Raw genomic sequence first — 14,047 nt, forward strand, 5'->3', positions numbered from 1 at the left:
TACTTGTATGTATTTTTTTTTTTTTCTATAAAAACATGTTGAAAAAACACGTGTATATAATTTATTTTTTTGAAAAAAATCCAATGCCTGCTACGAAGCACGAGTCACATAGCTAGTAGAACTTAAACCCCGTGGGAAAACTATTGTAAACAAGGTATAATTTATTGTGCATTGAAATAGTAAAATTATATATTTGATAAAGAAAATCAATGAATTGACATCAAAGGAGACATGGAATTTTTCAAGAGTCTATTATTTATTATTAATTGATTAGATATGTCTTGAATTTTTTGGGTGGTTAAAATATATAATTGCTTTAAAGCAAAGCAAAAAAAAAAACTTAATTATGATGGACAAGTTTTATATATATATATATATATATATATATATATATATATATATATATTAGCACGTAGTGACTTAAAAAAATATATTGCATGAATTTTATAACAAATTTGTAAAATTTCAAAGGATTTTGCCATACATTTTAAAAATACAAAAAATATTTAGTTTATTTCTTTTAATATGCAAGATTATGAACTTATTAATAAGATGTATTCCTAAAATTAAAATAAAAAATAATATTTTTTTGTTTCTTTTAATATGCAGGATTATAAACTTATATGTATAGGACATATTCTTAATATTAAATAGAAAGACAATTTATATTTTTATGCTAGTATTAGAACAAATATTTTTTTTTATTTTGATAAGATATCAACCTTTTTATTGTTGATAATTTTTCTTAAATTTTAGATAGATCAACGGTTAAAAAATATAAATTTTTTTTAGTTTATTTCAGACAAATAAATAATGCAGCTTACTTCAAGTAAAGCGTATTAGGGGTGTAAATACATTTTCTTTACGCAATCAGTTTCTTTACCCAGACTTTAAGACTGGCTGAGATTTTTAATGATCAAAATGCGAGATGCTAACTCTTATTCTCTCTCTTTATTTTATTTTTTTATCAATAGAAAAAAAAAATTCATTATTCTTTTCACCCACATCATTCCCGATAATCCTAACTTGAAATGATGATCGTCGTGATGTTGCACACGTGCAACATCCTTGTTCCTATAATTGAAATTTCTTTTATTTTGAGTTATTTTCTTGATTAATTTTTTTTTATGTGGCAATTTCACCCCTTTTTGTTTATTTTATTTAATTTTCATATCATATTTGGTATATTGTTTTTACCATGTTTTAAAAATGTGGCCTAGGATTTGACCCCTATAATGTCTAGGGACCAGGGTTGCTGGGGTTAATCAAATATTTTATTGTGCATTAAGTAAAAATGATATTATTTTGACAAAAATAATTACAAAAACCAATTCAACAAGTTTTGACATGATTTTTTTTAGTTAATTGCTTGATTTTTATTCAGTTAAAAAATAAAAAATGATATTGTTTTGATAAAAAACAATAACTGGGCAAAAAATCAATTATGACCCGCTCACTTTTTTTTATTAGTTTTTCTTTGTTTTAGATTTTTTTAAGCTTTATCTATTTCCATTTGATTTTATTTTGTTTTTATATTAGATAATAACACCCATCCTCTTTATTGTTGTTATTTTATTGGATTTATTTTTTCATTTCAATTTTGTCCCTCAACATTTTATTTTATTTTTGTTCAAATTTAGTCATTGTTTTTTTAGTTGTTCTTTTTTTTTCCTTCTCATTTTCTTAATTTTTTTCTTTCAATTTTGCCCATCATCATTCTATTGTATTTGTTTTTTTTTTAATCCAAATTTGATTATTATTCTTTTAATTGCTATTTCTTACTTTATCTTTTATTTTTCTTATTTTATTTTTTGATCAAGTCCCTCATTATTATTTTTTATTGGTTTTTATACCAGATTAAATTCTTACTGCTTTGATTATTATTTGTTTTTTTTTTAAAAAAATTTAATGATTTAAAATATTTTTTAATTTTTTGCATTGTCATCTTAGTTTCATAATTAAAGTTGCCCTTATCTAACTTTGAGATTTTTTATTTTTTTATTTGACTTTATTCTATTGCCCTTGTTTTCTTATTTTTTTTGGGTGTTACCCTGAATCACGAATTAGGTAATTATAATAATAACAAATTAACCCTACAGTCCTACTCATGACTTGCCACGAAAAAAAACAATCTAGTCTTCCCATATTTCGAAAGCAGTTCCCATGTACAGTGGCACGCTGTCATCATCTTTGGAGAGATGGTAAGAAATAATAATAATAATAATAATAATAATAAAATACTACAAAACCACTCTTAGAAATGACATAAAATCCAAAACATGATACACAAGCATTTAAGAGGTAGAAGGTCAATTAAAATAAAATAAAATTGCAAGATCACACGTCGAAACGGCAACGTATAACCCGCGTTCTCCATTCATCAAGTAGAGCCCTGCCCTTCCAATTTCAAGGATACATACAAACACACTCCCGTTATTATCGACGGTTACATTTTTTCAGTTTGACTCGATAACCAAGGTGTTTGGTGCCTGGCTGCTTGATTTCCAATCCGATAAAAACAAAGCAAAGCAAGAACAATAAAAACTGAAAAAATTAAAAAGAAAACACCAGTGATAATCTCTCTCAGTCAACCCAAGAAGCCAGACAAGGCGATAACGATGAAGCATCTTAGGGTTTTCTTCTTCGCTCTCCTCCTCCTCGCTTCTCCTCTCCTTCAAGGTAATATCACTGTCTCCTCCTCTCATTTCCTAGATCCAGATCCAGATCTACACGCACTTGCAAAACGCATCCTTTTCTGTTCGTGAACTCTCTCTGTTTTTTTATTCTTACCTGAAACTCTTGTGTCGTTTATCAGTTATTTTTATCGTGTCGATCGATTGAATTGAAATCGATCTGATTTGGTTATTTGGAGATTTTGTTGACATTTCGATGGTAATGCTTGCTCGGATTTTATTATGTTTCTGTCATAGCTCGTCGTTACTGATTTATTGATTGATCTGGTATTTTTTTTTGCATGTTTTAATTTGCTTTTCAAAGTGACATTTGACTTGATGTTTTGCTTTGCTAATTAAACAAAGCACTTTCCAAATGCTAATTGGTGATAGAATTTCTAGCTGTAACATTTTTATGTTAGATAATAACACTGAGGTTTTACTGGAATTGTATTATGTTTCTGTCATAGCTCGTCGTTACTGATTTATTGATTGATCTGGTATTTTTTTTTGCATGTTTTAATTTGCTTTTCAAAGTGACATTTGACTTGATGTTTTGCTTTGCTAATTAAACAAAGCACTTTCCAAATGCTAATTGGTGATAGAATTTCTAGCTGTAACATTTTTATGTTAGATAATAACACTGAGGATTTACTGGAATTGTATTGGAAGGAATTTTTGCTGTTTTTTGGATTTTAATAATCCATGCATGTTTTTTAAATACATGTGTTTGTGTTTTGAGTAATTGAATTTGTCCGTTTCCTTTTCTATTTGTAGTTGCTACGTGTCAGTCAGATTCAGATGCTGAAGTCACAGAGACTGCGGAAGAAGTCAGTGATCTTGGGATTGTTGGTGAGGATGCACAGGATTTTGGTGATGCGAATTTTAGCCCAGCTCCAGGAGTCGAGACAGTCTGTGTTTTCCCCAAAAACAGTGCTCGTTGTAAGGACTTTATTTGTATTGCTTTCATCTATGAAGATTATTGTTGATTTTTTAATGGGTTTGGAAGATGGATTTGTACTGCTTGTTTAATCTGTTCTCTCTGTTTTTTTTTTTGGTTGTTGCAGTGGTGACGGCTGGAGAAGAGACTGAACTATTAGTTGGAATGAAAAATGATGGTAATAAAACTGTTATTGGCTTGTTTAGCAATGGGATTATAATGCTGTTTTGTGATCTTTCTCTTGCTTACTCTCTGTTTAGTTCATCTGAATGTGTGTTTTATTGCTCTACTTCTTTGCATTGTGTTGACCAGAGGTAAGCTTTTCTTGTTTGAATGAAATGTAGGGGAGCTGCCCATAACTGTCATTGCAATTAGGGCCAGTGTTCATCTTCCTTTTGATCATAAGCTACTGGTTCAGAATCTCTCTGCTCAGGTAATTGTAGGTTTATGTATGATTTCATTTGCAAATCAAATATCACGATCTCCATTTCAGGTTCTAATTTGATTGTTATAAATTATGTCAATTGCATGTCCTTGAAAATAAGCTCTTTTATTTTCTTCATATGCAGTGTTGTCCTGCACTATTTGGTGTGTTTTCTGTCCTTTGGCTGTCTAATTGTGTTTGCCTGGAAAAGGATAATGACACATGAAACAAATCTCCCTCTCCCTCTCCCTCTCCTTCTGTTTTGCTTCGTTGCATGGATTAGCAGTATGCATTTGGTAAATGTTGTGGATAGCAAAGTTCAGTATTGTCGATGCCTTTAACTTATTCATCAAGCCCCGAATTATCTCTTAGTTCGCTGTTTTGGTGATAAAAATAATTCTGCTCCATCTGAAAAACTCAATATAGTCTTTATATTTGATGATACATGTTAAATCATTTTGTAGTACTGAACAGTGTATGATCAAAGGTTTGAAACTAAAATATACCTGTGTTCTTTGGTCCTATAGCAATACCATATTTTTGTTTAGGCATTTGTTTTTTCTACTGGTGCTTCCCTCGTTCCTTTTATCAAGCATTAATAATTATTTTTTGTGGGTTTCATATGCTTGATTAAGCATTTGAATCACTCACTATTGTTCATGTATCTCATGGCCCTGTTAAGGTTAGCAAAAGCCACAGGCCTAATATTCGGGTTATTTCTATGTTGTGCGGATCACATGGATTTTTTTATGACTATCTGCAACACTCTGCTTGTAATGCTGCTCTGATGTTGATCCCCTGCCAAAAGTTCTAAGATGTAGAAAACTTTTCTCTAGCTAGTTTACTCATTCTATAATAATTTTTTTTATGTTGATAATGTATATTGTCTGTGAATCTCTTTGGTTGCTCTTGTCATGCTTCAATTCCCTCTTTTCTTTTTTAGCGCTTATTGCCAAGAGTTATTTTATTTATTCTGTACTGTTGAATTTTTCAGAATTATTTCGACTGGAAACTGCTTTCTTCCATCTTTTATAGGGTTGATTGAATTCTCTCTTTGTTATTCAACTGTTTTCTTTGTTTTAATTTAGGGCTTCAACAATGCAACTGTTCCAGCCTCTGCTCAGGCTACCTTCCCATATATCTTTGGTGTCAGCAAGTACTTGCAGGTACAGACATCATTACCCGAGAATTATGTCCTTTCCCAACTTTCAACTCTTACCTTTCCTCCATCATGTTTTTTTTTCCATAGTCAAGCGTGCATGTTTTATTCTCTTTGTGCAGCCTGGAAGCTTCGATCTTGTAGGCACCATTGTTTACGAGATAGACCAGCATCCATACCAAAGTACCTTCCACAATGGTACCATTGAAGTTGTTGACTCTGGTGTTTTCCTAAGCATGGAGTCAGTTTTTCTTATTACCCTTGGAATTGCCCTTCTTGTCCTCTTTGGTCTATGGGTTAATGGTCAAATACAGAATCTTTCAAAGGTACCCATGACACTTTCTGTTTTGCATAATTTTCTATAAGCAATTCCACTACTGCAACTGCAACTTAAATGTTAAATTCTATTTGTTTCATCTCTAATGAATATTTTCATCGCTTTTGAGAAGGCAAGCGGTGGATCCTCCACCGCACAATACTTCATTTAAGTTGGTATTGAAGTACTCTTTTAATTTCCACATGTACCTGGAACCGACAAATCATGAGTTGAATGCTTTTGATTTGGATAAATACCTATTAGGCAGGGAGCTTATTAGATTTCTGCCTGTGGTTGATATCTTAGCTACCATGCCCGCCTGCCTGCTTATTTATAACTAATTTCATATGTTTGCTTCATGAAATTCTCTTAACTTGCTGTTTTTCTTTGGTCAGAAAACTAAGAGGGCTCCGAAAGTGGAGGTCGGAACTGGGACTAGAGATGCCTCCATGGATGAATGGCTTGAGGTGTGTGGCTTTAGGTTTTAACTTTGCTTTCAGAAATCTCCTATGATCGGCTGTCATACTGATTTATATGATAAAAAATTCTCGTTCAATATAGTTCTTCCTCCCATCCTTCTTCCCTTAGAAAAATTTCCTAGCCTCATTTATAGTATCATCAGTAACAGAGAATCTAGGTGTAACTGATAAATCTGTGTTTCTACATTTTGTAATGTTCAGGGAACAGCATTGGCCAAGTCACAATCCCAGAAGTCAAAGAAGAAGAAGTAAACAGTGTCTCATACCCAGTTTCAGCTGCGCAAGGCACTGTAGAAGAGTGCAAGCTCATGTAACTGACACTAGGCATTTGGAAATTCTAAGAGAGCCCATGAAATGAATTAGTCCTGAAATTTAGTTCACTAAAGACCTGCCTCGCATTTGTAGCATGTGAAAGCAATTTTCTAGTTTTTTATTTCCTGGTGAATTTTTGAAAGTTGAGCCTTTTTGAAGAAAACTCCGAGGTAGGAAGGATATAATTGTCGTGAATTTAGTGAACTGCCTTATATATCACACGTTTCTTTTTTATTATTTCAGTCAATGCTTGTTTTCCTAGGGACACTCTTTATGTCACAGCTCGTTTGGTGCAGGAGGGATATATTCATCCGAGTAATTCTACTTTTCTCGGAATATTTGTCCTCGACGAGATTTTCGAATAATATCAATTATCGATGGGGTTGATCTCTCTGAGGGGTCTTACAAAACATCCGCCATTGAGTTTCCAGTCTCTTTTCGGGAAACTCATTCCGGATAGCTTGTTCGGGGACACAGATAACATGATTCCTTAACATTTACTGCGACGTGGGACCCGTGATAGACCGGGTTTTTACAAGTGTTACCCCTCATGAGGTGTGTGAATGATGAAGTGCCTGGTGCTATACATCAGATTACCATTGTTAGAATTTCCCACGTGAGGTCTCTAGTTTTGAAATCGGATGCTCTTGTAGTCATAGCTCCATGGAAGCGAACAGGAGCTGGTTGAGCATTGGATGCTCTTGTTGTTATAGCTCCATGGAAACGAACAGGAGGTGGTTGAGCATTTAAGAAGGAGGTGATATCGGGAATTGGTTGTTGTTTCGAGATTCTGGCAAGGTAGACTGGCCATTCAATTCTGGCCCATGAAAATGTCCGAAGCTCACCTTCGTTACATCCCCGAATGATTGCTGTTTTGTGACCAAAGGTCTTTCGTCCACAGAATTTCAAATATCATTTCAGGGCAGTTGAATTTCCCCAGATGTGCCCTTGTACAGATCTGATGCCTTCTCCTCCACAAAACCTGAAGTTCATTTCAAAGCAGTTGAATTTTTCCAAAATTTTTCCGATTGCAAACCCAAAAGATTGTGGCAGCACAGTTATCTCCTCTTACCGCCGTCGTCGGTGAACAATACCACAGCAGATTGACGGAGGTCTCCTTTTCAAACAGTATCAATTTCCTCTCTTTTACCCATCCTCTTCGCACCAGCACCTAGGGCCTCACAATTCACGCATTTAACTGTGTAACGATGGCCATGCCATAACTGCCACAGCAGGCTCTTATGCCCGCGGAAATTAACTTATTCTAAAGCATATTTCACGGTGTCATTTGCCTCATATAGTGTCCAAACCACGTTGTCGTCTTTTAAGGGAAGAAAAAGATCTGTCTGATATTTCACCTTTTTAGGGGCAAATAGTGGCATCATGAGCGTATTTGTTGCTTTACCTAATATATCACCCACTCATGACCCCTCATTTAATCTTTGATTGCTTGATTCTTGACGGTGGACAGATATAATCCACACAAATTTGTCATATTGTTATTGATAAGTATCAAAAGAATAAGATTAATGTGTTACATAATTCAAAAAAAATATAGGATTTATAAGTAGGAGAAGATGATGCTTGCTAAATTAAGTGACCAATAATTATAGCAGGACTAGGTGATGCATTGAAAACTAGGTAATTGGTAGTTATTATAATAGCAAGTGATATTTATTAAGTCCGGTGATTGATATTTATAAAAAGTTTCATTTAATAATCAACATGAAAGCTCTTTAATGATAAAATCAATAATTTAAAAAAAATAAATAAATCCAAGCAACATGATAACCCGTGCCCATAAAAACGCTAAGATGCATGCCCAGTACCCTTGGTTCTTGGCAACACATCCAGTGCATTGCATGAACATATGCATCAAGCGTTCGTGCACTCATACTTATTCGGAGCTGGGCTCGAGATATTTACCCGAGCCACTGTTTCTTGTGTGCTTTTTGAGACTTTTTTTTATTTTAAAAAAAGAATTTTCTAGTTTCATTCAATTTGGATCGAACCTAAGATCATTTTTCTTCAGTCTTCGCTGATTAACATTCTTAAAATGATTTTATTTCCAAGAAAGCAGCAAGCTCCCCTAGTGTGTGCGGTCTTATTGCATTTTTGTCCCCAGGATACCCTGACCTTACATAACATATTTACTAGACCCGATTCAAGAAATCTTATATTATTTCTGGAGTAATTCTTATTTTTATTTTATGGAGAGAGATGGATACAGAAATAAAACAGAAAACAGCATCCGTATAATAATAATATTTATACTTAATTATAAAAATATTTCTTTTTTAACATATTTTTCTCTCTACTATTTGCACCATGTGAAAATGTCATTGTTGATTTTCATCAGTTGAAATTTACAGCAGAATAAAACTCGTAAATCATGCACTTAGCAATCAACTAATATATATTCAACCCGTCTTCAACAAATTATAGCATGACTAACTAGGAATTAATACCTTCAAATAATCAGAGACTAAAACACTGAAAAAATCAAACAACTTTCACATGTCTTTTGATGATGAACTCATATGTGGATATATACATTGCAGTTTAGTGAGAGATGGTGAGCAGTACAGTCCTTTGATCGAGCCTTTAAGAGCCTCAGTTTTCTGTTGGGGTTAATTTCATGTTATAGGACGTGACAGCAGCATGGGCTTAACCTAATATGGGGTGCCAAACTTCAACTAAAATAGTGGCTCGCACATTGAATCCCAGTTTTTTTTTTTTTTCCTTTTTTCTCTTCTAAATTTATTGTTTACTGCTCTTTTCTGTTGCACCAAAAATGGAAGCTCTATTCGGTTTATAAGCGAGGAGCGCACTGATATCTTGGACTTTTGAGAAGAGTTTTGGTTGGCAACTTGGCATTTAAGGTTGATTCACGAGAAGTTGTTATCTGCCTCGGATATGTAATGTTTTCTTTCTTTTATCTTCCGAGCTCTGAAAAGTTGTGGTGCTGCAAAAACCATGTACTGTATTTTATGAAGCAAGAGCTTTCTTGTAAATTAACCACAAGTACTCATAGTAAAGTGAAGTATTTATGAGGAGCTGGCTAGTAGGTTTAAAGAGATAAGAGCAGCACAAAGTTTTCTTAGCTGTGCACAGTTGAGAGCTCATTGAATGTAAGGTAATGTCATCTGGTTGATGAATCTGGTGTGCACGTTACTATCCTTTTCAAACCATAAACAAAAGTCATCTCAAGAGGGTCCCTGACCTCATGTGATGCCCTTAATTTGGTGTCAGAGAGGCTTTGAAATAACTCCTTAGAAACATTATATAATGAGTCTTCAGGGGTGACGAGCCCTTCATGCTTTGTATCAACAACACTAAAAAGAAGCTTATTACAGCTTCTAAGTTTGGCATCTGAGTGTTGGTGTTCCCAATGCGGATTCTCCCCCTTTTTCGAGGAGCACTTCTGTGCTTCTACGTGTCCTTAATCTTTGCTGCAACTTTCTGCTATGCCGGTGACAAGACAGTTGAGGTTGTCGGGACAGGAGAATGTGCAGATTGTGCAGAGAGTAACATTAAGACTGTTCATGCCTTCAAAGGTAAACATGTTTTTTTGGCAAATGTTAGGGGTGCAGTCATTTTGTGACACCAATCGTAGTAACTATTTTGTTGATGATCCTATATAGATGCGTTGTCCTTTCCAAGGTCACACAGGCTTGTGGCATGATCAGCCAGACCTTGTGAATTGTGACGTGCATAACTTGCAACATCTGGAAGGTGATGATAATCTGACGCAATATTTTTTGCAGGGCTTCGAGTGACAATTGATTGCAAGCCTGAAAATGGAGAGTTCAAAACGAGAGGGTTTGGTGAGCTTGACGAAGAAGGGAAGTTCAAAGTGTCTCTTCCAAGTGAAGTTGTGAAGGATGGGAAATTGAAGGAGGAATGCTATGCACAGCTTCACAGTGCATCAGCTGCACCATGCCCATCCCATGATGGCCTAGAGTCCTCCAAGATTGTCTTGAAGTCGAAAACTGATGAGAAACACACATTTGGCCTTGCAGGGAAACTGAAGTTTTCACCTGTGACTTGCACTTCAGCATTCTTGTGGCCTCACTTCAAGTATCCACCACTACCTAAATTGCCTAAATGGAAACTTCCACCATTGAAAGATTTTCACCATCCTTACCTATTCCCACCTAAAGTCTTCCCTCCATTCCCCCCGAAGGTTTTCCCACCTCTCCCACCAAAGGTCTTCCCTCCAAAGCCTTTTCCTCCACCAGTTCCAGTCTACAAGAAGCCACTCCCACCTCCAGTTCCGATCTACAAGCCAAAGCCAAAACCACCAGTTTTCAAGCCTCCTCCGGTCCCAGTCTACAAGAAGCCACTCCCACCTCCAGTTCCAATCTACAAGCCAGAGCCAAAACCACCAGCTTTCAAGCCTCCTCCGGTCCCAATCTACAAGCCAGAACCACCAGTCTTCAAGCCCCCTCCTGTTCCAGTCTACAAACCAAAGCCAAAACCACCAATCTACAAGCCTCTCCCACCTCCTGTTCCAGTCTACAAACCAAAGCCAAAACCACCAATCTACAAGCCTCTCCCACCTCCTGTTCCAATCTACAAGCCTCTCCCTCCAATCCCAAAGACCCCTCCATTTTATAAGAAGCCATGCCCCCCTCTTCCTAAGCTTCCCCCTCACCCCAAGATTCCCCCAATCTACAAGCCTAAACCACCAGTCTCCAAGCCCCCTCCTGTTCCCATCTACAAGCCTCTCCCACCTCCCGTTCCAATCTACAAGCCTCTGCCACCTCCCGTTCCCATCTACAAGCCTCTACCACCTCCCGTTCCAATCTATAAGCCTCTCCCACCTCCTGTTCCCATCTACAAGCCTCTACCACCTCCCGTTCCAATCTATAAGCCTCTCCCTCCAATCCCAAAGATCCCTCCATTTTACAAGAAGCCATGCCCCCCTCTTCCTAAGCTTCCTCCTCACCCCAAGATTCCTCCAAAGTACTTCCACCACCCCAAGTTTGGAAAATGGCCTCCCTTGCCACCATATTCTCCCATTCATTAGGCTATATATTGCAGCTTTCTTACCTGCAAGTGGGATGAATGTTGCTTCTCTCAATTATTTATGACTGCTAGTGTGAAGTTCTCTGTGCTGTACTGAAATAAAGCCTTCAAGATAGGGAAAGAAAGCAAAAGAAGACATCATGTGGAGTGAAAGATCGCGGATTGTTATTTACTAATTATTACCTATATTGTCAATGAACTCAATTTGTTTGTCTTTTGGAATTTCCTCTTTTCTTCTTGACTTGTAAATTTCATCTTCCAATGCCTTTGCAATAATATATATTATATGTCATTTCCGTTAGGGTACTAATTCACTTACACTTGCATTTGCACTGCTGCATGCATGGCAAGCCAGCAGATAACTTTAACTAAATAGTTGAATGTCTTTTTCTAAAACCATCCAGTAGCTAGTAATTTCTTGTGTGCTGCATCCACTAGCATGATCAGCTTGAGTTCATGTGTGTGTACCTAATCTGAGATATTATTGACGCGTCCCATTACCATAACTCATTTTGATGTTCAAACAACTACTGGTAGCAAAGATATTGAATTTGAAACAGGCCTTGCCCTTATCACAACTCGTTTTGATGTTCAAGAACTTCCAGTTTTTGGTTGCCAACATTGACACTTTGGACTATTTTAAAAAAAGGACAGAATGCTCTTACAGGCTAATTAAGAGAGCGATCATGGGAGACAATTTCCATGTTCTGGTTGGCAGCTGAGCATTGAATGGCCTTTCTTTTTATCATATGGACCCCATGCACGCAGCACAGGCAAGAGTGTGGCGCCAAAGGAAGAATCAAACCATAATTTTAGCAACCTGGTTAGCTAGAAACAACCATGAATCAAGGATTAGTAAGGTTCTTGATGGGCTTTACATGCCTCTGTAGTCGATTGACAAGCAAGATATATCTGGTATTTAACACAATTAAGTAATTGAAGAATAAAAGAACAATATTGAAGTGGAATACATCTGTAATTCTGCATCTGCCAAACGAGGAAGGGTTCGGCCATGGGCAGCCGGAGAACTTCCTGTCCATGCAAAGAGTAGCGTATGGGGTCCGAATTGAAGGATCCGATCATATATTTTGCAAGTGCGGTGGGTTTTTTTTGTAGGTGTGAGTAAGTCCGATAAACACAGTTTTTTTCTTGGCGTCTTGGAGTTTGGTTGGTGTGATTTATGAAAAAAGACTTGCATTTTAGATCATAATTTAAAAGTTGTTTTCTCATAAATAATCTATGATAAAAATAAATCTAAGCTATGAGTTATTCGATTAATTAAATCTGATTTAAAATAAATTCTTGGAACAAGATAGGTAGTGTGGAATCCATAAAACTGATTATATCAAATTTTTGACATAATTAAATGATAAATACTTTATTTAAGTTAAAAATAATTCCTAATCAAAGTTATATCAATTTTTTTTTAAATCATATCTTAGCTTATACATTCGCTTATGTCGGCAAACAATTGTCTCAACAATTATCTCAAAAATCATATATATTTTAAAAATATTTTATTTTTAAAAAGATTTAAAAAATATCATGTATGTTTAGAATTATAGTTGCAATTGTTTTTGAAAATATTTTTCACTCGGAAAATGCATCAAAATCATAATATTTTTTTTATTTTTTAAAAAATTATTTTTGATATCAACACATCAAAATAATTTTAAAATACTAAAAAATATCACTTTGAAATAAATAAAAAAATCAATTTAAAAAAAAAAACAGTTTTGAAACACAAAAACAAACATGTTAGCTCTAAAATGTCCAATTAACTACAATATATTTGACACTTAATGACAACAATCACAACTCTTATGAATACCATTCAATTAATTTTTTTTTTTGCATGGAATAAATTAATTAGCATGGTATTGATTGTTTTTTAAAGTATTTTTTTTAATATATTAAAAAAATATATTTTTTATTTAAAAAAAATTATTTTTGATATTAACATATAAAAATATCAATATTTAATTTTAAATAAAAATAAAATAAAAAATTAAATTTCCAAGAAATGATATTTTAAATCTCACATCTTATATGCACGGAAATAATTAAAGCTAAGAAATAAGAATATAGCTATTTATCGGTGTCCAAGAGGAGGCCTTGATAGCTGTTATTTTAGAGTAGACAACGCCATGGTATGGTCCATACAGGCCGAACAGAAAAACACAGTGCAATTAATTTATATATTTATTAAGGCAATGATGCTGCTCTGGCTAACTAAAAGTACTGCTGTACCAATTCATTCAAGTTGCCATCTATCTATAAATGCGGTTCTTTAAAAGCCCATTGAAAAGCAATTTGATTGCAGCTTCTTGTCTCCTTGAAGGACTGTTACTTAATAATTTGATTACATGAACAAATAATCGAGACTAAGTGTCAAACACCTCTCGACTTGATTGCATGATCCATCCAACCTACCAACTCAATTGAATAATTTAATTTTTTTTTATTATATCTTTATAGATCCAAATTGATAGTCAATTAAATCACATTTATTAAAAAAGTATAAGATTCAAAGATAAGGGACTAAACTAAAAAACACGATAAAAAAATATGATTTTTCTAAATTTGAAACTAAAAATACACTTTGATCCTCTAACTTTTCAAATTATAAACTTTTAATCTTTAACCATTTATGAAATTTAATTTTGGTCTCAAATTTATTTTTTTAATTTATGTCCCTTGCTTGGGAGAAGAGA

General features: G+C 34.6%; 2 protein-coding genes and 1 long non-coding RNA gene across 3 annotated transcripts; 2 read left to right on the forward strand and 1 right to left on the reverse strand.

The window, feature by feature from the left end:
• The first annotated feature begins 2,399 nt into the window (after positions 1 to 2,399).
• LOC118040498 (translocon-associated protein subunit alpha) lies at positions 2,400 to 6,544 on the forward strand. The gene is made up of 8 exons (XM_035047468.2): positions 2,400 to 2,679; positions 3,450 to 3,614; positions 3,740 to 3,790; positions 3,957 to 4,045; positions 5,125 to 5,202; positions 5,318 to 5,521; positions 5,907 to 5,978; positions 6,192 to 6,544. The coding sequence occupies exons 1-8, from the start codon at positions 2,619 to 2,621 to the stop codon at positions 6,240 to 6,242; spliced, it is 771 nt and encodes a 256-aa protein (XP_034903359.1). The 5' UTR covers positions 2,400 to 2,618; the 3' UTR covers positions 6,243 to 6,544.
• A 3,060-nt stretch (positions 6,545 to 9,604) lies between these two features.
• On the forward strand, positions 9,605 to 11,634 carry LOC118040496 (uncharacterized). Its single transcript, XM_035047466.2, has 2 exons — positions 9,605 to 9,859; positions 10,070 to 11,634. The coding sequence occupies exons 1-2, from the start codon at positions 9,694 to 9,696 to the stop codon at positions 11,332 to 11,334; spliced, it is 1,431 nt and encodes a 476-aa protein (XP_034903357.1). The 5' UTR covers positions 9,605 to 9,693; the 3' UTR covers positions 11,335 to 11,634.
• On the reverse strand, positions 10,521 to 12,526 carry LOC118040497 (uncharacterized). The gene is made up of 3 exons (XR_004686074.2): positions 12,305 to 12,526; positions 10,808 to 12,161; positions 10,521 to 10,750 (listed from the first exon to the last, which is right to left on the reverse strand). It is a non-coding gene; the product is annotated as an uncharacterized lncRNA (long non-coding RNA).
• Positions 12,527 to 14,047: the final 1,521 nt, after the last annotated feature.

Source organism: Populus alba, chromosome 4 (assembly GCF_005239225.2).
Source record: "Populus alba chromosome 4, ASM523922v2, whole genome shotgun sequence".
Classification (NCBI taxonomy): Eukaryota; Viridiplantae; Streptophyta; class Magnoliopsida; order Malpighiales; family Salicaceae; genus Populus; species Populus alba.

Bases quoted from the DNA above. Each gene is read 5' to 3' on its own strand.
- LOC118040496 (XM_035047466.2), top strand. From the start codon at position 9,694: ATGCGGATTCTCCCCCTTTTTCGAGGAGCACTTCTGTGCTTCTACGTG. The intron at 9,860-10,069 runs GTAAACATGTTT...TATTTTTTGCAG, and splicing joins GACTGTTCATGCCTTCAAAG to GGCTTCGAGTGACAATTGAT.
- LOC118040498 (XM_035047468.2), top strand. From the start codon at position 2,619: ATGAAGCATCTTAGGGTTTTCTTCTTCGCTCTCCTCCTCCTCGCTTCT. The intron at 4,046-5,124 runs GTAATTGTAGGT...GTTTTAATTTAG, and splicing joins TTCAGAATCTCTCTGCTCAG to GGCTTCAACAATGCAACTGT. The intron at 5,522-5,906 runs GTACCCATGACA...TTCTTTGGTCAG, and splicing joins AAATACAGAATCTTTCAAAG to AAAACTAAGAGGGCTCCGAA.